We start from the raw sequence: 22165 nt of genomic DNA on the forward strand, positions 1-22165 counted from the left end.
ACTGAGGTGATTTTGCTTTAAAGTATGCTTGGCTGCTGTAGGTCAGTGTAAAACTTTGATTCATCAACAAAGGAAAAAAAAAACAATATTATTCTCTGTAGAGTAGAAATCCTCTTGGTATAAACAGTGACTAACAAGTTTGTTAGAGTGAATTAGGCATTTCTTTTGTCTTTGAAACATGACATATTCAATTAAAACTTCTGTACTCATGAAATAAATAGAACACTATCCTAAGGATAATAAAAGCTGGAATAGGTAGAATTTGCCACCTGGGGAATATGTACCTTTACCTTGATAATAGTCTATTGGTTCCCAAGTTTCTTTTTCTAGTCCCCTAACACCATGGTGCTGAATTCATTTACAACACTCTTTCAGCAATATAGAAATAATATGCAAATACAATTCAGCTGTTCAAGTCATTTAAATATCTACTATAGTTCTAACTGAAATATTTACTCTTAAAAAATAAGAATAAAATAGTTCTATGCTCAAAGAGCATAAAATGCTAAAAACAGCTAAATAATTCCAATAAAATAAGACTGATTCAAAAATGAATTTGGTTGCTGCTTTGTGCTCCCGGGTGTGTGCAAAGTCCACTGGTGGACTGGTTGACCATGTTCACTTCTGTGGAAGACTTTAGTTTCTTACTTTAACAGGTTTCATAAAGAATAGCCAAGTAGCTAGGCCCAGGTGATAGAGGGGAACAAGGAAGCCACTCTGCCCTTTGATTCTCCTCTCATTCAAGGGTCTCAGGATTTGAGAAATGAACCAAGAAGACCTAGTTAGAAATATGCAGTTCTGTTTTTGTCCTATATTAGATATGTGAGCACATGTTTCACACTTCTAGAGATTTATTTTTAATGTTTTGGTTTTAAATGCCTCACTTTTATTCCTACTATAAAAATTCATTCTGATTCATATTCTCTCCTAACAGATAAACTTACCTTTCTTTCTATGTTTTTTTCTCTTAATTCTCTTAGATTACATTAGCAAATTAATCTAAATTCTTCTGCAATTTTCCCCCTTGTAGATTCTTTTAGCTATTTTATCAAATTATTTCTAAAAATCTATTTTCATTATGATTGGTTGCCATAAGAAAATACCTTTAGGGTTGCCACCCTAAAATATGCCACTATAGTATACTATTATTTTGAGCAGTATATAGGTTTTTGAAAAATATACCTTTCAAAAACCTTGAAAAACAGCAAATGCTTTTGGTTCATACTTTGATATCACACTATGGTAGATTATTAGTCAGCAAATGCTTACTCCATTCTTCTCTACCTTTATGGGTGGAGTAGAGACCCCTACTCCACTGATGCTGAGCTTGAGCATGGTCATATGAGTTGTACTGACCAAAGGAATGTGAGTATAAATAAGAGAGTGCCTGTTATAAACCTAGAACTTAGGTATTTCTCCTCTTCCCTTGGCAATTTCCAGCATCTGCTTTGAAAAGAATATGTCCAGATAGTCACTGCCTCCTTCAACCTAGGCCTAAGACTGAGACATGTAGAACCATGTGAGCCACATATGCTCCAAACAAATAATAGAACTTCAGCCTGAAGCACATATGCTCCAGCTGATCTGCAGAAACCATGAACAAAAAAATAATGTACATTATTGCAAGTCACTGAAATTTTGTGGTTGTTAACACTATAGCAAAAGCTGCTGGGTACAGCTATAATAAAAACCTAAAATTATGTGGCATCGATTTTGGGACTAGGTGGTGGGTGCCAAAGAATGTTTCAGGAGGCTGAGAAAACTGTGACCCATGCTATGTAGTGGCAAACATTTGGCAAACTGCCATCTGACATAACATGGAAGACAAAAATGTAGCTGATTAATTTGTAACAATGAGTGAGGATGTTCCAGTGTTCTGCTGATAGAAGGAGTTGATTTTGACTGGGTTTATAGGAAAGAACTGAGCTCAGAAAGGAGCGGCCATAGGTATTCAGAAGTGCATACGTTCCAGTACTTTCAGGGTTGGAAATGAAAGTTTCTCACCATATCAAATGAGCAACCACTGACACATTGGCAGGAAAGGCCAAATCTGAGATTTTGACATTAAGGCATGGCCCTGGATGTGACTGTCAGGCCTGTTCTTGACAATCTCTAAAAGTAATATGATGTTTAGTAGATCCTTTCAGCTGGACAAAAGGACTTCTAGAAAGTTTATGGATGAGGGTCTAAAAAGTCCGAAATAGTCCCCCATCCCTCCAAAGAAACTCAAATGGATAAAACACACAAATTGTTGCTAGCTGTATTTAATAAAATGAATGTGAATAGAAGTTACAATGTGCCAGTTCCAAATCTAGGCTTAAGAGGCTCTGTACGTTTATATTTGTCCCTCTGTAGCCAAGAAATAGACAGTGGAGCAGAAGTAAACTCCACTTGCAGTCTGAAAAAGAGCTGGACCAGATGACTTGCAGCAAAGAGAGCTGCTTCAGCCAATCCAAACACAACACACATACACACACACACACACACAAACACAAAGAAAGAAAGAAAAGAAAAGAAAGCTTGCTATTGTTTGTGAGTTTTCACATTTGCTTGCTTTGTTCTTTTATTAATAAGCAGGACTTCACCTTTCTTTTTCTAAAAGATTTTATTTATTTATTTGAAAGAGAGAGAGAGAGAGCGTGCGTGCACAAGTAGGGGAGTGGCAGAGGGAGGGGAGAAACAAGATCCCCATTGAGTAGGGAGCCTGACATGGGGCTGGATTCTAGCACACTGGGACCATGACCTGAGCCAAAGATAGATGCTTAACTAACTGAGCCACCCAGGCATCCCAGGCCTTCAGCTTTCAATGAAGCCATTAACAGTGTTTTTATGAACACACTCATGCATTTGTGGTAAAGATCGAGGATTCCTGTTCCAAACCTAATCCTATATGTGATTTTTCAGGCCTGACCATATGTATTACACTCTTTACCCAGAAAGCCCTGTGAGGAAAAGCTGCCCTCCCCAGACAGACCCGGTACACAGCCAATGGACTCCAGTCCCTGAAGGAGTTACAGTCAAGGACCCAGGCTCCCCCTGGCCAACCATATTTATGTCTGTATCTGTGCTCCTAGCCTAGGTGCCTCCACGAGGCTGCAGGTGAAGATCTCCTTACTGCCTGGCAGCCCTTTGGCTGAGGGCCTCTTCAAATCCCCCTGCCAAGATCTTATCTGGTAGCCGGGGTGGAGGTAACCTTGAAATATTGTTCTTCCATCTGACTCAGTACTCAGTACTTTTCCTCTCCTAGCCCTGCCCTTTTTTCTCCCCAAAGACCCACGTCAATAAAAATGCAGGAGACTTTAGCTCAGGGCTCCTTGGCTGTAAGACAACAGCTCTGTGTTGATCCATCTGATCCTCAACTGGCCTACAGTTCCAGGGGGAAGACAGAACAGAGGGAGTTGGCACTTTCTCTACTTTAGCCTCTTGCTTATATAGTAAGTGATTAAAGGCTTGACTATTACTTTCATTTTGGCTTATGATCTTAAGTCAGTTATGTGGACACCTGGCAGCTCAGCTTTTCAGCTCAGGTAAGCTCCTAACAGAGATACTGTGGGATTGTAGCAGATTCACTACACCATGAATTGCAATCTTTAGTATAAAGAGAAATTTAGTGTGGTAGGGGCTTACAGTGCTCATGTGGGAAGTTAGAGGAGGCAGAACTGATTTGCTAGGAAAGGTAATGAGTTTTTTAAAAAAATATGCAGAACTTTTGAAATCATTGTAAAGATAGCCAGGGGAAAACAGGTAGCAGGAAATAAGAAAAATATACCTGGTACATGGAAAAAGGCTACTATTCATATAGATTTGGGATTTTCATCCAGGGAAAACAAGCTTAATGACAATAAAAGTAAGTAGCAGAGGCACCAGATTTACCCATCCACATGGAACAACTAAAACTAGAGAAAACAGATGAAAACAATGGTTGTCAGACATTGGGCATAAAACAATGAGAGGAAGTCATCCCTGAGAGTGGTCAAACAAAAGGAATGAACTCAATCATGGCTCCTGCATACTGCCTAGAGACCTTCCAGGCTACAGGACAAAAATGTGGGACTAAATGGAATTTGGTGATCTTCTTAGCTTGAAGCAAACTGGGAACTTGAGATCCCAGAGTCTAGGGATCCCAGAGTCCAAGGAAGATTGAGGTGCAGGATAAAGTGTCTAAGAACACAAATCTGCTCAGAGAGAGGGAGAGCTCTGAAGATCTATAAAGGGTTCCTTCTCAAGTCTTCACCTAAATATTGATCAGCACAGGAATGTGTGTAAATGACCCAAAAAAAGAATCCCCTAAAAAGACTAGAGGAAACAAACTTCAAAATTCACACAGGCCCAAGAATAGTTCATTCTCCCAATACCAGAGTGTGGGAAAAAAAAAGAAATGTTACATACCTCTGAAAAAAAGATAAGAATGATATAATTATCATTGGAAACATTTTAAGCCAGAAGTAGTAGAACAAATTTTCTTAAGTATTGAATGAAAAAAAAAACTGCCAATGCATAATTCTATACTTGGTGAAAATATCTTTCAAAAAGAAAACAAAAATAAAGATTGCTTTTTCAGGTATAAAAGTGGAAAGAATCCATCACCAGCAGATGTGCACTATATAAATACTAAAAGGAATCCTTTGGGAAAATAGAAAATGACACCAAAAGTAAATCTGGATCTACAGGAGGAATGAAGAGCAGAAGAAATGGTTCTTAGTGAAAATAAGAGCCACCATGTTGCTATATGTAAAGTCAAATACCAGTTTAAATCTTTGGGGGCAGCCCCGGTGGCACAGCGGTTTAGCACCACCTGCAGCCCAGGGCGTGATCCTGGAGACCCGGATCCAGTCCCACGTCAGGCTCTCTGTATGGTGCCTGCTTCTCCCTCTGCCTGTGTCTCTGCCTCTCTCTCTCTCTATCTCTCTCTCTCTGTCTCTGTCTCTATGAATAAATAAATAAAATCTTTTAAAAAAAATAAATAAATCTTTGGGATCACCCCTTCCAGAATAGGAAACACTCTCTAGTAGGTGGAGTGATATGGACACTTAACAAAACACAGATTTAAAATCCTTTCTGGAAGAAAATAGAAGAAAAGAACTTGCCAAAACCCTGAATTTAATAAAATATTAGCTTAGAAAATAATAAAATATACAAAGGAAATAAAGTGGGGAATTTCAAGAGCAGAAGAAATAAACTGAGAACCAGAAAACATCATTATAGATTTAACAGAAATATTAGAAAGAACAAAGGAAAGAAGATATATGTATGTGTGTGTGTGTGTGTGTGTGTGTGTGTGTGTGTATAGTTCAAAATTGAATTACTGATGAAGGAAAAGTGTTTAAATAAACTGTATGCAAAAGAAAAAGACAAAGATTAAAGAATTAGAAGAAAACAGATATGAAAGTCAAACAAAAAGTAACCAAACATAAAGACAACTGATATCCTTGAATTAGAGTGTATAAAAAAATGGAATATGCAAAAATACATTTCCTTGTAATGCAGGAAAATCTTAATTGAAAAGTAATAAATTACATGGATAATCCAAAATTATGATTTAAAATAAAGTATATCAAGACATATATATACTCTTTAAATATTAGAACATCAAGTTGAATAAACTAAAAATTCACATGGAAAAATCAAGCCACATCTAAAGACTGACATACAATAAGGAGGGAAAACCAGATGTCTCTCCATAATAAATGTAAATTACGTAAATTACATAAAATATGTAAATTATGTAAACATAATTTTTTAAAAATAGCATACATATGGTTTTCTTTTTGCACAATTTATCTGACTAGAATTCTTTTTTTTTCTTAAAGATTTTATTTATTTATTCATGATAGAGAGAGAGAGAGAGAGAGAGAGAGAGAGAGAGAGAGAGAAAGAGAGAGAGAGAGAGACAGGCAGAGGGAGAAGCAGGCTCCATGCCCGGAGCCCAACATGGGACTCGATCCTGGGACTCCAGGATCATGCCTGGGCCAAAGGTAGGTGCTGAACCGCTGAGCCACCCAGGAATCCCTAGAATTCTTTCTATATAAGTATTAAGAGAAATTTCACTTGATAATTAAGATTGAAATTTTGATTTTTAAGTGTGAATTAGGATGCTTTTCTTTTTAAATTCTTTCTTACTGCTTGAATATATACAAGTATGTGTAATTTTCCAGGAACTATAGTTATTATTTTTAAAAAGTAAGCCAAGGATATAATTTGAGAGTACTCCAATAGTGAAGGAATAAATGAAAGGAAGTTCCAGTGGAAGAACAGTGAAAATACAGGCAAGCACAGTAGAATAGTAGAAGGTAAAAAAAAGGAAAACCAATGTTTCAGAAGCAAAAAAAAAAAAAAAAAGAGTAAGCTTGAGATATGATATAAATCAGTGGTGTAAAATAAAGATTTCAAACATTGGCTTTGATAAGTCACCAGCAACCTAACTAAGAGCAAATGGAGTAACAACAGTAATTGGGACAATGGGTAGATGAGTGGCATATGAAAACTTATTAAGTACAAATTAAGTTAATTGTTAAATTGTCAACACCTAAAAAGTATTGTGGTGACAATGAAGCTCTAGTAAAGTTAAACAAGGAGAAATTCTGTCCTAATCTTATTTACTTTTTTCTAATAAGGTATTACAGTAAGGACTGAAGTCTTAGAGTAAATATAGTTAACTTAATTTTAACAAAGGAAAAATCCTTTAATTGAAACAGATATATTCCCTCTACTAAACAGTTTTAGGCTAGTGGTCAGGGAGTTGAGAGATTTGCAGATCTCTAAGTTTTCTTCTACCTCTATGACTTTGATTCCAGGAAAATAGATAGGAACTAAATGAGTTCCAGAAAAATGTAATGTCAAACAAAAATATAAATATAAATGAATTAGTAATATTGAGTAAATAATTCTATATAATTTATAGAAACAAACATAGCTAGTAAATCTTATCTATGAATAAAAAACAAACACCTTTATGAATTATAAAGCTGACATTTAGGTGTCCTATTTTATTTTCTTGTGAAAAGTAAAAATGTTAATAACATATCAATAAGTAAAGCACTAGAAAGAAGGAGGAAAGGATAAGATTCTTATATAAATTGAAAATAAAACATCAAGGACTAGATAATTTTTAAATCCCTGTATTAAATATTTATTCTCACAAAAAAATGTACCTTCTCTCTTCTCTGCCATACATGTATTCAATTCTTGTATTTTTGCCTTATCAATAGATATATGTACTTTAAGTTTATCCAGTTCTTCTTGAAGATTCATCCTATGAAAATTAACACAATAAATGACTATTTAAAACATGTAAGTTAAGGAATAATGTAGCAAACAGATAAAGGTAGTAAATATATTTAATAAAATATGAATTAGATAGTAGTAAATTAAAGGAAAAATATACCACTATTAACATATCCTAATAATTAAAATTAAATTTTAATGAGAATCTGGAAAGTAAAATGTTTTAAGTGATTTTTAATTTATGTAAATAAACATGTTTAATACTTAAAACATAGTCTATATAATAAAAAAATGTATCAAGTTACCCAATCACTTTTTTTCTAAGATTTTATTTTATTTATTTATTTTTATTATTTTTTTAAGATTTTATTTTTAAGTAATCTTTACACGCAATATGGGGTTCAAATTAGAGCCCTAAGATCAATCATCACATGCTATACTGACAGCCAGCCAGGCACCCCAACCCAACCACAGATACACTACGTAAAAATCATAATAAAAATGTTAATACATATACTGAAGACATAGAACGTACATTTCTAGATGCCAAGAAAAGACAAAGAACCCTTACTACTAAAATGGAATTGAGCTGTCATGGTGAGAGATTGGATCAAATACTGCCCATGGAGACCCCAGACCTTCAGATCTGAATGGGAATGGATGTTTATGCCCAAGGCCCTTCATGGCTGAGAGACAAAAGTGGGCTAAATATAGCAAGATGGAGACAAAAAAATTGCAGAATGAAACATAACTATCAGACTTTATTTGGTCAGAGTTTCACTAAAACAAGGCAAGCCTATATTACTGGTTTCAAAATTGAGCCATATACATTTACAGAGATCCGAAGAATTGACAATAATATAAAAACTGGTTCATGGCCAGTGTCCACTGAAGAGTTCAGGCAGACACAATCATCTATTATAAGACAGACTTCCAGAACTGAGAGAATGGATAGGAGAAAGAGAACCTCAAAGAAGTTATATGTGCAGATAATAATTGTATAAATAAGTTCAAAGCCATGAAGATAGTATATATATATCACCTCAACCAAAATGGGAGAATGTATACTAAGGAAATAGAAATTATGAACAATTCAAAATGAGTTTTTATAAAATTAGAATTTTAAAAATGTTGAAAAAAAGGAAAAAGAGGTGACAAGACATATTTTTAAAAACATAATAATTGATTGAAAACATTATATATATAATGACTGAAAACTGAGAGCTGATAAAAATGTGAATTAATAGATTGAGAGTATCACAAACTGCAAACAGAATAAATAAAACTATTCACAGTTAGAAACAGAGGAAAACTGCAGGACACCACAGAAAAAGAGGCAATCTTAAAATCAACCATATTGAGAAGAGATGTTAATTAAGAACTAAAGAGCTTTAGAGTGACAGAAGACTTCTCCTAGCAGTAAGGAAAGCTGGAAGAAAAATAAGTAATATCTTCAGCATTCGAAGGTTTACTATTCATAGATATTAGATGAAAGAACTATTAAAGAATATGTTTTAGGTAGAAAAAAACCCTCAAAATCAATGTATGAAACAAAATAGGCAATGATGATGAAAGACATCTATAAATGTGTATAGGATAGGAAGTAAACCAACATTTATCATGTAAGCTAATATATCTAAATGAAGGTAGAAATAGAATATGATAGAACTAAAATTCTGAACATAAAATGATATAAGATTAAGGAAATGATCAGAGTTACAGTATTTTAAGAATCCTATATTGTTGGAGAGGATACAGGTGCTGATGAACCTTAGTTTGTAAAATAAATGAAGTATAATTTCAAGAAAAAAGCATTTAAAGAATGGAAAACAAACATAAAATTTACAAATCAGAAGTCAAAAAAAGAAATGAATAAAATGTGTTCAATATAAGTCAAGAGAAGGATTTTTTAAAGGAGCATAAAAAATAAAATGTACACTAAGAAAAAAACCAGTATTAAAGATGAAGATGGTCATTACATAATGACCAAATGAATGATTTACCAGGAATATACAGCAGCTCTAAACTGCTATATATTCAACAATTTAAGAAATATACGTATATCTTATTATAATCTTATATTTTATCTTATCAAAAATTTATTAAATTATAACATATATACTTAGAAATATTTTTATATTTATATAGTTTATATAAATATTAAAAAAACAAGTAGTCTCTGCTTTTCTTTTCCTCAGATTCTTTCTTGAAAAAATTGATGTTTACAGTTTGATGATTATATATTTTTAATATAAACGTAAAAATACACATGTATGGATTTTAAAAATTAGGATTCTGTGATTACTGCAGTTTCTCATGTAGGTTACAGATTGATGGGAGAAGCATACAAACATGCACACACATACACCCATCCACACAGCAATTAAGTTTGTATTAGTTCCTGCTTTGTCTAACTAAGAACATGGAACATTCTGAAATAAGATGGCACCAACAAAGAAAAAACAGATGTAGCTCATCTCAACTTAGTTTTCTTCGGCTCTCAGATCACTAACATAGCAGAACACAGGGCTCTAATTATTGCAAATATTACTTCTTGCTTATTTAGAGGCATTTTATACTTATATCTTGTTTTTTTATTTTTTTTTATTTTGTCTTGAAAGAACTATTTAAAAAAGGAAAGAACTTACACAGTCCTTACTTTTAATAAGTACACATAAATATCGGGAAACAATTGTTCTTGAGTCAAACTAAGCACCAACAGACCACATCTTAATGGATGTTTGGAGGAGGGGCTGTCATAATCAGCATCCTTGAGCAGGATGAACATTGGGTATTTACTGACTCTGATTTACTGCCCACTTATTCTGATGTTTCTAACATTCTGAAGGACCAGAATCTCCTTCTTACTGGACAAAATATATGAAATGACTGTATTTGGATGCTGGACAAGAGGCAGCAGAGAACTGTGATGCTTGAGAGAAAGGAAATTAACAAAGAGAGCCCTAATGATAGCCCAGATTTCTGTCAGGAGCCACTCTCCAGACCATGATGCAGGGAGGGGTCCCAAGAAAAACATGATGGCCTTGCTGAGATGAGCAAAAAAAGACTGGAGTTTGGGAAGGCTAAAATGATGGAATTTGTGACACACAGCACCCACAGAGGAGGGAGCTACAAAAAGAAATAGCATAAGAATTCTTTTGAGAATGGTTAAATATTTTGTAGCATATATGTACTACAAAATTCAACAAGGCAGGCAAAGTACAACTGGAGCCATTAAAGAGCTATTCCAAGGGTTTACACATGACTGGGAGACACTGAATTCTGACCAGCTAGAGAGGAGAATCTTTGTTGATCACCACAGGCATTCAACAAATAATTCAAGAGTCATCTAATGAGTAGGGATAAAGCAAATCTCTGATAAAGGATAGTTGAAATCTGTGCTAACTGTTTTTTAAAAACCTGAAAATGTTTAACCTGAGATTTTAAATACACCTGACTCAGTAATCAATAGAGAAAGTGAATGGAAACTAGGACACTGAATATTTGAAAAGCACTATGAAAAAAACTGACCTAATAGACATTTATAAAACATTCCACCCAATAACAGTTTTCAAGAGCTTTCATGGAGCTTTCACTAAGATAAAATCACCTGTTGGACCATAAAACAATTCTCAGTAAAATTAAAAAGATCTAAATCATGAAAAGTATCTTCTGTGGCCACAATAAAATTATAAATTAATAACCAGAAATATGTCTGAGAAGTCCCCCAACTTAAACCTTTTAAAATCTTTTTCTCTTGAGGAAGTTTCCAAAAGGAATTTAAAAATAAAAAACTAAAGCACTGCATTTCAAAATGTGAGGTGCTAATGCAGTGCTTAAGTGGCCTTCTACAGCACTATATGTTTATATTAGGAAAAAAGATCTACAATGAAGCTCCCAATTATAAAAACTAGAAAAAGAAGAAAAATCACATAGAGCACTTTTTCATATGTGCACTGACCATGTGGATGTGCTCTTTTATGATATCTATTCAACTGTTTTGCTCGTTTTTCTATTGGGTTGACTGTCCTTTATTATTCATAGGAATTCTTCAGATATTCAGGATGCTAGTCCTCTGTTGGACATATATACTGCAAATATCTCTTTTCATTCCAAATGTTGTCTTTTAAGTCATTTAATGACATCTTTTGATAAACAGAGGCTCTTGGTTTTAATATTGCCCAGTTTATCAATTTTTAGTTTATATTTAATCTATTTTAAGAAGCCTCTGCCTACTACACAAATAGATGTTCTCTTTTGTTTTCATTTAACAGTTCTATTACTTCACACGGGGCACCTGGTGGCTCAGTCAGTTAAGCATCTGACTCTACATTTCTGCTCAGGTCATGATTTTAGGGTTGTGAAATCAAGCCCCACACTGGGCTCTGCATTGGGTGTAGAGCCTGCTTCAGATTCCCCTCTTCTCTTTTTCCCTCCTCTAAAAGAATAAAAAAGTAAATAAATAAAATCTTTATTAGTTAACCCTTCACAATTAGGCCTGTAGTATCTAGAATTGATTTTTGTGTATGGTATGAGAATATGGTATAGTATACTAATTAAAATAGTTTTCTTTTAAATTGAAGTTCTTGGAACTTTTAGCTATACAGTTATATCATCTGTTATTTTGGTTATTTCCCATTTTTCATAATTATAAACAATTCTATAGCGAACATATGTGCCTATCCACAAGATCTCTTTAGGATTTTCAGCTGGAAGTGGTTTTACTGGGTCTTTGAGCACATACTTAAGAAAACAGAAAGAATATTTCAAATGTAACAAAAGTATGAAAAGTAGTATAACCAACATTAGTGTGCCAAATATTTGAGTTTAAAAACATTAAGATTAGATGCCATACTTAATTCAAAGCTTTTATTTTTGTGAAAAAAATAAAATGTCCTGTAAATAATATTACCTCTTATAATATTCCACATTTCTTTCCTCCCCAGATATAACACATTTCTTTGATTTGGTATGTATATTTCTGTTTTGTGTTTTAATAGTGTGTGAGTGTGTGTATAGTTATACATACTTTTGTGGATACATATGTATGTATGTATGCAAACATGTATCTACAAAAATATGACACTAATATGTGATTTAAAATTTTATATTTTAGATAAATATACTATGATATATGAAATACTATTACTCATTCCTTCTTTTAACTCAACTTTTGCTTTTGAGACATTTCCATTTTGATAAATATAGATCAAATTTATTCATGCTAAATGTAGTATAGTATCACATTATCTTAATGTATTATAATGCACTTTCATAAGCTACTAATGGTCATTTTGATTGCTTCTCTTCACTGTTACAAAAATACTGCAATACCCTACTCATGCATGCTAGTTCACTTTACCTAAAAGGCTCTTTTCCTGGGCTAGCAATATGTGGTATGATACTCTGGGCAGTCCTTAATCCATTTTGAGTTTATTTTTGTGTACAGTGTGAGAAAGTGGCCTAGTTTCATTCTTTTCCGCGTAGTTGTCCAGTTTTCCAAACACCATTTATTGGAGAGATTGTCCATTTCTCATTGAATATTCATTCCACCTTTGTTGAAGATTAATTGGCCATATAACTATAGGTTTATTTCTGGGTTTTCTATTCTGTTCCATTGGTCTATGTGTCTATTTTTTCTTTTTTTCTTTTTTACGTAATCTCTATGCCCAACACAAGGCTCAAACTTATGACCCCAAGATCAAGAGTCACATGGTCTACTGACTGAGCCAGCCAGGTGCCCCAATCTATGTATCTTTTTTTGTGGCAGTACCATATAGTTTTGCTTACTCCAGCTTTGTAATATAACTTGAAGTCTAGAATTGTAACACTTCCAGTTTTGTTTTTTAAAGAAAATGTATTTTAAAATAGACTGTTAGTTTGACAAAACACACTTACAGAAAATAATTTAATATCTTTAGCAGAAAAAATCAAGTGATCATTCACTAAATGCTTAAGATATACTATGTAAGTCTTTAAGTGAACACTGTGCAATTCCTTAAGTAATTTAAAAAATTTAATATATATTGAACCTAAAATGTATGAAAACAAATGAAAGAAGCAATTAAATTAAAAATACTATGCATGGTGCTATGATCTGAGTGTTTGCGTTCTCCTAAAATTCATGTCGAAATTCTAACCTCCAAAGATGATGGTGGTAGGAGGTTGGATCTTTGGGATGTTCTTAGGTCATGTGGGTAATACTCTCATGAATGGGATTAGTGTCCTTAAAAAGAGACCTCATAGAACCCCCTCACCCCTTCCATCATGTGAGGATAAGACATCTGCAACATGAGAGAAGACCCTCACCAGACCATGCTGATACCCTGATCTCAGACTTCCAGCCTCCAGAGCTGCGAAAAATTTCTGTTGCTAATAAGCTATCTACTCTGTGGTATTTTGTTACAGCAGCCTGACCAGACTAAGACAAATAATCTGAAAAAACAAATACCATATGTATATGGTCTCAACTAATTAATCAGCATCAAAAGTTAATCTCAATAGTTAGAAAATAAAACTCCAAAATACACTGTCATTTACTTCAGAGAATTATCTCCCAATGGTTACAAAATATTTTTTCTTAATTTTCTTGTTAACTGTATAGTAAAATAAAATGAAAATACAAGAAAAATACAATTGCTGAAAGGTGGAAACAACTTAAAAATAATGGATGAATGGATGAACAAAATGTGGTATATACATACAAGAGAGTATTTATTATTCAGCCTTAGGAAAGAAATTAGGACACAAACCGTAACACGGAAAAACATGGAAGACATTAGGACCAATAAACCAGATACAAAAATAAAAATACTGTATGATTCCATTTATATAGAATGCCTAGAATAGGCAAATTTGTAGGAACAAAAGGAGGAAAAGACAAAGGCTGAGAAAAGGGAAAATGGGGAATTACTATTTAATGGTTACAGTTTAATTTTGAGAATATGAAAAGTTCTAAACATGGATGATGGTGATGGTAGGACAATAATGTGAACCTATTTAATGGCACTGAAATACACACCTAAAAATGGTTACAATGGTAAATTAAATGTTATGTAAATTTTACTGCAATAAAAAATAGATAGCCCCCAATTTAGTTGATAACACCAAAAACTAAAGTATAAACTCTTTTTATATTTTAGGCATACAAGAGGGAAGGAAAGACAAAGAGGAAAAATGGAAAGAAGCATGGAAAATGCAAACATAGGAAGGCATAGCAGAGCTGTATCTTCATATCACTCAAAGTCTGTCATTAGATATTTGGGTATTTCTTGATTATTATTTGTGTTCTCCAAGAAGCTGAAGCTCTGTGAGATCAAAGCGTAGGTGTTCTGCTCAATATTTTACTTCTAGTGTCTAGCATATTTATTAAGATAATGAGTGAAAGCGCAATACAAAGGGTCACACAGATTTAGTGCTATGTAACTAATATTACGAAACTCCATAGGGGATCTCTGGGTGGCTCGGAGATTTAGCGCCTCCCTTTGGCCCAGGGCGTGATCCTGGGATCCTGGGATCCTGGGATCCTGGGATCCTGGGATCAAGTCCCGCATCGGGCTCCCTGCATGGAGCCTGCTTCTCCCTCTGCCTGTGTCTGTCTCTCATGAATAAATTAAAAAAAAAAAAATCGTAAAAAAAAAAAAAAACCCTCTATAGTTTAAAAGCTTTCTTTTCACATAGTATTTACTTAGCTATAAGCATGGAAGTCTACTTGCTTCCAGACCCTGGTACCTTAACAGAATCATGACTGTATTCTAAAAGCCTATCTAGATGCCTCTAGAAGCATCACACTCTGAAACATTCTTGAGATAGAAAAGAGGAGGCTAAGGGATCCTAGGCTTTGGGGCTCTAACTCAGCAATGAATTAGGTTTCATGAAGCTGATCTTGTTCTGAAACCTCTCACTCTTACTTATGAAGACTTAAGAGGTAGATGAGTTTACTTTCTATGTCTCCAGTATCAGGGGCTGAATTTCTTGTCTCTGATTTTCAATTTTAAAGTGAGATTCAAAACACATTACCACATAGCCTTGAACTCCATTGCCTTTCAACAGACACTGATAATGTGTACAACCCTTGATTACACTAATATCCCAGAACTCACATTTTCATTTGCGCTTGGCTTCTGACAGCCTGTACTGTTTCATGTTGGATTGGTTTCTCAAGGACTAATAAATTTAAATTCTTATTAATTCATAACATTATAACTCTTCCATGTGACCATACAGCCTGTTCTTCAAAGCTATAAAAAATAATATGTGGAACAACGATATTCACATGTAAAAGAGCTACACTGTACTACTTCAGACCAAATTTAAAATTTACTAAAAATGAACCAAAGATCTAAATATGAATTAAAACTATAAAACACATAGAAAAAAACATGGGAGGTAAATCTTTATGACTCTGGAATTGGTGATGGCAATATGGGCATGATGCCAAAGGTAAAAGCAAAAAAAGAAAAAAGAAAAAAGAAATTCATAAAATTAAAAACTTTTGTTCATCAAAGGAAACTATTAAGAAAATAAGATCACCTACAGAATGGGAGAAAATATTTGCAAATGTCTAGTAACTACAGTATGCAAAGAACTCCGATAACTAAAAGACAAAAAGGCAACTCAATTTTTTAATACAGCAAAGACTTGAATAGATAATTATACAAAGAAACACAAATGACAAATAAACCTATGCAAAGATGCTCATTAATCATTAAGAAAATGCAAATCAACACCACAATTAAATAGCACTTCACACTCACTAGGATAATTTAATAAATTTAATAATATTTTATAAAAATAATAATTTGGGGGGGCACCTGAGTGGCTCAGTGGTTGAGCACCTGTCTTTGGCTGGGGTCATGATCACGGGGTCCTGGGATCAAGTCCCACATCAGGCTTCCCGCAGGAAGCCTGCTTCTCCCTCTGCCTATGTCTCTGCCTGTCTCTCTCTGTCTCTCATGAATAAATAAAATCTTTAAAACAACAGCAATAATTGTTTTAAAAAAGAAAGAACAAAAAAATACTAAATGCTAACAAGGATGTGGGGCAAGTGGAATCTTTGTAGATTGCTGTTGAGAATATAAAATGAGGTAGCCACTATGAATACAGTTTGGCAGATCCTCAAGAAGTTAAACATGAACTTACCATATGATCCAAAAATTCTGCTCACAGGTATATATCCCAAAGAATTGAAAACAAGTATTCAAATAAATACTTGTACATAAATGTTCATAGTGGCAGTATTCACAATAGCCAAAAAGTAGAAGCAACCCAAATGGCCATCAATAGATGAATGAATAAATTGTGTGTATATATATACACACACAAACACATAGTGTGGGACATTGTTCAGCTGTAAAACAGGATGACATGAGCAGCCTGGGTGGTACAGCAGTTTAGCGCCACTTTCAGCCCAGGGTGTGATCCTGGAGGGCCCGGGATCAAGTCCCAAGTCAGGCTCCCTGCATGGAGCCTGTTTCTCCCTCTGCCTGTGTCTCTGCGCCCCTCCACCTCTCTCTCTCTCTCTCTCTCTCTCTCTCTCTGTGTGTGTGTGTCTCTCATGAATAAATAAATAAAATCTTAAAAAAATAAAAAACAGGATGACATATTGATACATACTACAATGTGAATGATTCCTGAAAACTTTATGTTAAGTGAAAGAAGCCAAATGCAAAAGGTCACATATTGCATGATTCTACTTATATAAAACATTCAGACTTGGTAAACCCATAGGAATAAAAAGTAGATTAGTGGTTATGAGGAGCTGGAGGACGGTGGAAATGAAGAGATTGGAAGTGACTGCTTACTGGGTATGGGATCTCTTGAAGTAAAGAAAATGATTTGGATTGGATAAAGATAATGGCTACACAATATTGTAAATACACTAAATGTCACTAAATTGTATGCCTTAAAATAAAACTAATGTGGGATGCCTGGGTGGTTCAGTTGGTTGAGCATCCAACTCTTGGTTTTGGCTCAGGTCATGATCTCAGTGACATGAGATAAAACCCTGTGACAGAAGCTTTTCAACAGCAAAAGAAACAGTCAACAAAACTAAAAGACAACCTACAGAATGGGAGAAGATATTTGCAAATGACCTATCAGATAAAGGGCTAGTTTCCAAGATCTATAAAGAACTTATTAAACTCAACAGCAAAGAAACAAACAATCCAATCATGAAATGGGCAAAAGACATGAACAGAAAAAAAAGACATGAACAGAATTCTCACAGAGGAAAACACAGACATGGCCAACAAGCACATGAGAAAATGCTCCGCATCACTTGCCATCAGGGAAATACAAATCAAAACCACAATGAGATACCACCTCACACCAGTGAGAATGGGGAAAATTAACAAGGCAGGAAACTACAAATGTTGGAGAGGATGTGGAGAAAGGGGAACCCTCTTGCACTGTTGGTGGGAATGTGAACTGGTGCAGCCACTCTGGAAAACTGTGTGGAGGTTCCTCAAAGAGATAAAAATAGATCTGCCCTACGACCCAGCAATTGCACTGTTGGGGATTTACCCCAAAGATACACATGCAGTGAAACGCAAGGACACCTGCACCCCGGTGTTTATAGCAGCAATGCCCACAATAGCCAAACTGTGGAAGGAGCCTCGGTGTCCATCGAATGATGAGTGGATAAAGAAGATGTGGTCTATGTATACAATGGAATATTACTCAGCCATTAGAAATGACAAATACCCACCATTTGCTTCGACATGGATGGAACTGGAGGGTATTATGCTAAGTGAAATAAGTCAATCGGAGAAGGATAAACATTATATGGTCTCATTCATTTGGGGAATATAAAAAATAGTGAAAGGGAATAAAGGGGAAAGGAGAAAAAATGAGTGGGAAATATCAGAAAGGGAGACAGAACATGAGAGACTCCTAACTCTGGGAAACAAACTAGGGTTGGTAGAAAGGGAGGTGGGCGGGGGGTGGGGGTGACTGGGTGACGGGCACTGAGGCACTTGATGGGATGAGCACTGGGTGTTATTCTATATGTTGGTAAATTGAACACCAATAAAAAATAAATTTATAAAAAAAAACCCTGTGCCAGGCTCCATGCTGGTCCCTCCCTGATTTATTTAGCCAAAGATACAGATGAATATGCAGTAAGTGTCAGCACACTTTCCCTTGACTTGATGGGTACTTAGCAAGGACATGCTGGATTTTATTATAAGAAAAACTTAATATCCTGTGGCATCTGAGCCTCTTTTTATAGTTTTATATCACTATTAAGAAATAATGTACACAGGTATTTTTATACTAATGTTCTTATTTAGTAAAATGTTTATTTGTTCACTTAGGAAAAGTTAACATGACTTTTTTTTTTTTTTTTTTTTTTTTTTTTTTTTTTTTTGGTTCATAAATCTAACTTAGCAATGGTAAGGCAAGATCCACAACTAAGTGGAAAAGCTGAGTGAGCCTGGCTGGCCTTTCTGAAAGCTTTCCTTGCCTCTTACTATCTATAATCCCAAATAATGATTTCACCTCACTGGCACATGGCAGATGGCCCTAAAATAAACCTCATTTAGGACGACTGGTTTTGAGTGCCTGCCTTCAGCCCAGGGTGTGATCCTGGAGTCCCGGGATCGAGTCCTACATAGGGCTTCCTGGATGGAGCCTGCTTCTCTCTCTGCCTGTGTCTCTGCCTCTCTCTTTTTGTGTCTCTCATGAATGAATAAATAAAATCTTTAAAAATAAATAAATAAATAAATAAATCTTATTAGAGTTTGAAATCGTTCTTCTTCAATATTTCAATCCCTAGCTTAATTCTTGGCTCTTGTTTAAATAGTGAATTAATGAAAAAAAATATGAATATTTGTTAGATAAATACTGAGGGAACAAGCCAATTCATTAGTTCATAGATTGTAACTGGGTTTGGAAATACTATTCAAATCTGTAGAACATCTTCGTTTATATATTCTACACTTAAATAGGACTAAGTATTAAACTAGATGCCAGGGGTGCTTGGGTGGCTCATCGGTTAAGTGACCAACTTTTGATTTGGCTCAGGTCATAATCTTAGGGTCCTGGGATCAAGCCCTGCTTTGGGCTCTGCACTCAGCACAGAATCTGCTTGTCCCTTTTCCTCTGCTCCTCTACCTTCTGTTCTCTATCTTAAATAAATAATTTTTTAAAAAAACTAGATTTCAATGTATGCACAAAAATAAGACAACTTTGTCCATAGAAAAACAACTTAGAACTTCTAGTTCCCTGTTTACATCCATTCATCCCACTAATTAAATATAAAAACCCTGAATATGATACATAAAACAAATATAAGAAGACTCTGAAAGGCAGGGAGAAGAAGGACATGAAAGAGACCATAGGAATAGAAGAACAACCCACAGTACTAAATTCTCTTTCTTCTTTCCTCCTAAATACCTCAAAGTAGGTACTGGAGAAATCCATAATCCAGGAATGCCAATAGATACAAACAAACATACAAACAAGAGTCTCAAGGAAATTCTCCTCTCCCTGGCCAAAGAACTGAGAAATGGGCAAATTGGCAGGACAGGAATCTTAATAGACAATACCCATCCTACTTTAGGCACACATCACTGGGGAAAGGGAAAGAAAGAAAAAGAAGGCATCCTTGCTACCTCTGTCAATAAAGTTCAAATGAGAAGCCTGGTCTTCCACCCTCATCAAGTAGTAATAAGGTACCCCTTCACACATCCTTTAATGCAGTGTCAGTAGGGGTCACGTTAGGAGCTAAGACTCCTATCCCTTCTCCCTTAGGCATGATACCATTAGAGATCAGTTAAAAGATTCAAATAAGATACAATGTCTCAAAACATAATACCTCCAATGTACAGGAGACAACTGAAAATCACTCATCTTATAAAGAACAAAGGAAATCTCAACTTAAAGGAGAAATCGTAATTTAAAAACACCACCACCCAAATAATAATGCACATGTCAGAATTACTAGACAAAGATTTTATATTATTTTTTAAAAATAAGCTCTTTGCCCATTGTGAAGGGGCAAATTCACAACTCTGAGATCAAGAGTCACACGCTTATACCAACTGAGCCAGGCAAGCACCACTTAATAAAGATTTTCAAGTAGGAATAATTAAAATGCTCCAATAAGGGTGCCTGAGTGGCTCAGTTTGGATAAGCATCTGCCTTCGGCTCAGGGCTCAGGCCATGATCCTGGGGTCCTGGGATTGAGCCCCGTGTAGGGATCCCTGCTTAGCAGGGAATCTGCCTCTCCTTCTCCTTCTGCCCCTCCCCCCCAACTTGTACATGTTTTCTCTCTTATGCTCTCTGTCTTAAATAAAAATCTTTTTAAAAATAAAGATTTAAAATAATAAAATGCTCCAATGAACAATTATGATCTTGAAACAAATAAAATAGAAAGTCTCAGCAAATAAATAGGTGATATGATATAAAGAAGAATAAAATGGAAATTTTAGAATTGAAAATTATAAAAACCAAAATAAAAAACTCAATGCATGGGTTCAATAGCAAAGGTAACAGATAAAAGAAGAAAGAATTAGTGAACCTGAAGACAGAACAATAGAGATTATTCAGTTTTAATAACAGAGATAAAATAGGCTAAAAATAAAATGAACTGTAGGACAATATTAAAAAATCTAATATTCATGAAATTCGAGTTTCAGATACACATAGCTCTTTGAATATACTAAAAGAGAGGAACAAAGAATGTAGGGCTGAAAAAAAATATTTAAAGAAATAATGACCAAAATTTCCTAAATTTGAAAAAGAGCACAAACTTAGTGTTTCAGGAAGCTTAGAGAGTCTCAAACAGAACAAACCAAAAGAAATCCATCCCAAGACATATCATAATTAAACTTCTTAGAAGTAAAGACAAATAAAAATGATGGAAAGCAGCTAAAAAGAATGATGCATTCCCTTTATGGGAACAACAATTCAAATAACAATGTATTTTTCATCAGAAACCACAGAAGTGGCATATTTTTCAAGTTCTAAAGAAGAAAGTTGCTAACCTAGAATTCTCTAATCACTGAAAACATCCTTCTGGAATGGAGCTGAAATTAAGACATTTTAAATAAAGGAAATTTAGAGGATTTGTTCCTAGCCAACTTAACCTAAACAAAAGTCTAAAGGAAAGCTCTTCAAACAGAAAGGAAATAATTTTTAAAAAATGAGTGAAAGAGAATTTGGAAGGTCAGATGTAAAGAAATAACAGTGGAAAGGTTAAAGATAGCCTTCTTTTGAATTTTACAATTATGTTTGACACCTGAAGCAAAAACTATAACATCATCTAATGAATTTTTCTCAGTGTTCAAAATCGATAAATCTATAGACACAGAAAGTAGATCATTGGTTATCTAAGGAAGGGAGGGTGGTGGTGGTGGTAGTAGAAGAACTGGGCTAAGTGGTGTGGGGTTTTGGAGAGAAGATAAATAAAAATATTCCAAAATTTAGTGTGATAGTTGATACACATAGCTCTTTGAATATACTAAAAGACACTGAAGTATTCACTTTATATGGTGAATTATATATATATTTTTAAAGATTTTATTTATTTACTCTTAGAGACACACACACACACACACACACACACACAGAGAGAGAGAGAATGAGGCAGAGACACAGGCAGAGGGAGAAACAGGCTCCACGCAGGGAGCCCGACATGGGACTTGATCCCAGGTCTCCAGGATCGCGCCCCGGGCTGCAGGCGGCACCAAACCGCTGCACTACTGGGGCTGCCTGTGAATTATATTTCAATAAAGCTATTAAGAATTGTCAGGGACCATTTCTGGACAAATCTATAAATAATTTTCAAGATAAGGGACTTTATTATCAGCATCAGATTTTAGCACTAATAGAGTACAGTGAACTTTAAGAGATCATTGGAAGTATACATTTTAATCTGATACATCATTTACTCAAAAGTTTATCATTACACCATTACATGGAAAAGGTGAAATATAAA

The 22165-nt window shown here is 34.8% G+C and overlaps 1 protein-coding gene across 4 annotated transcripts in view; it reads right to left on the reverse strand.

Annotated features, from left to right (window-relative positions):
* Positions 1–22165, reverse strand: part of CNTLN (centlein) — a 323526-nt gene that overhangs the window by 109590 nt on the left and 191771 nt on the right. For all 4 annotated transcript variants that reach the window (XM_055302562.1, XM_055302564.1, XM_055302563.1 and 1 more), the window contains exon 13: positions 7152–7252. In XM_055302562.1, the coding sequence (XP_055158537.1) occupies positions 7152–7252 (101 nt within the window). The remainder of the gene's footprint in view (positions 1–7151; positions 7253–22165) is intronic.

Source organism: Nyctereutes procyonoides, unplaced genomic scaffold (genome assembly GCF_905146905.1).
Source record: "Nyctereutes procyonoides isolate TBG_1078 unplaced genomic scaffold, NYPRO_anot_genome, whole genome shotgun sequence".
NCBI classification, from domain to species: domain Eukaryota; kingdom Metazoa; phylum Chordata; class Mammalia; order Carnivora; family Canidae; genus Nyctereutes; species Nyctereutes procyonoides.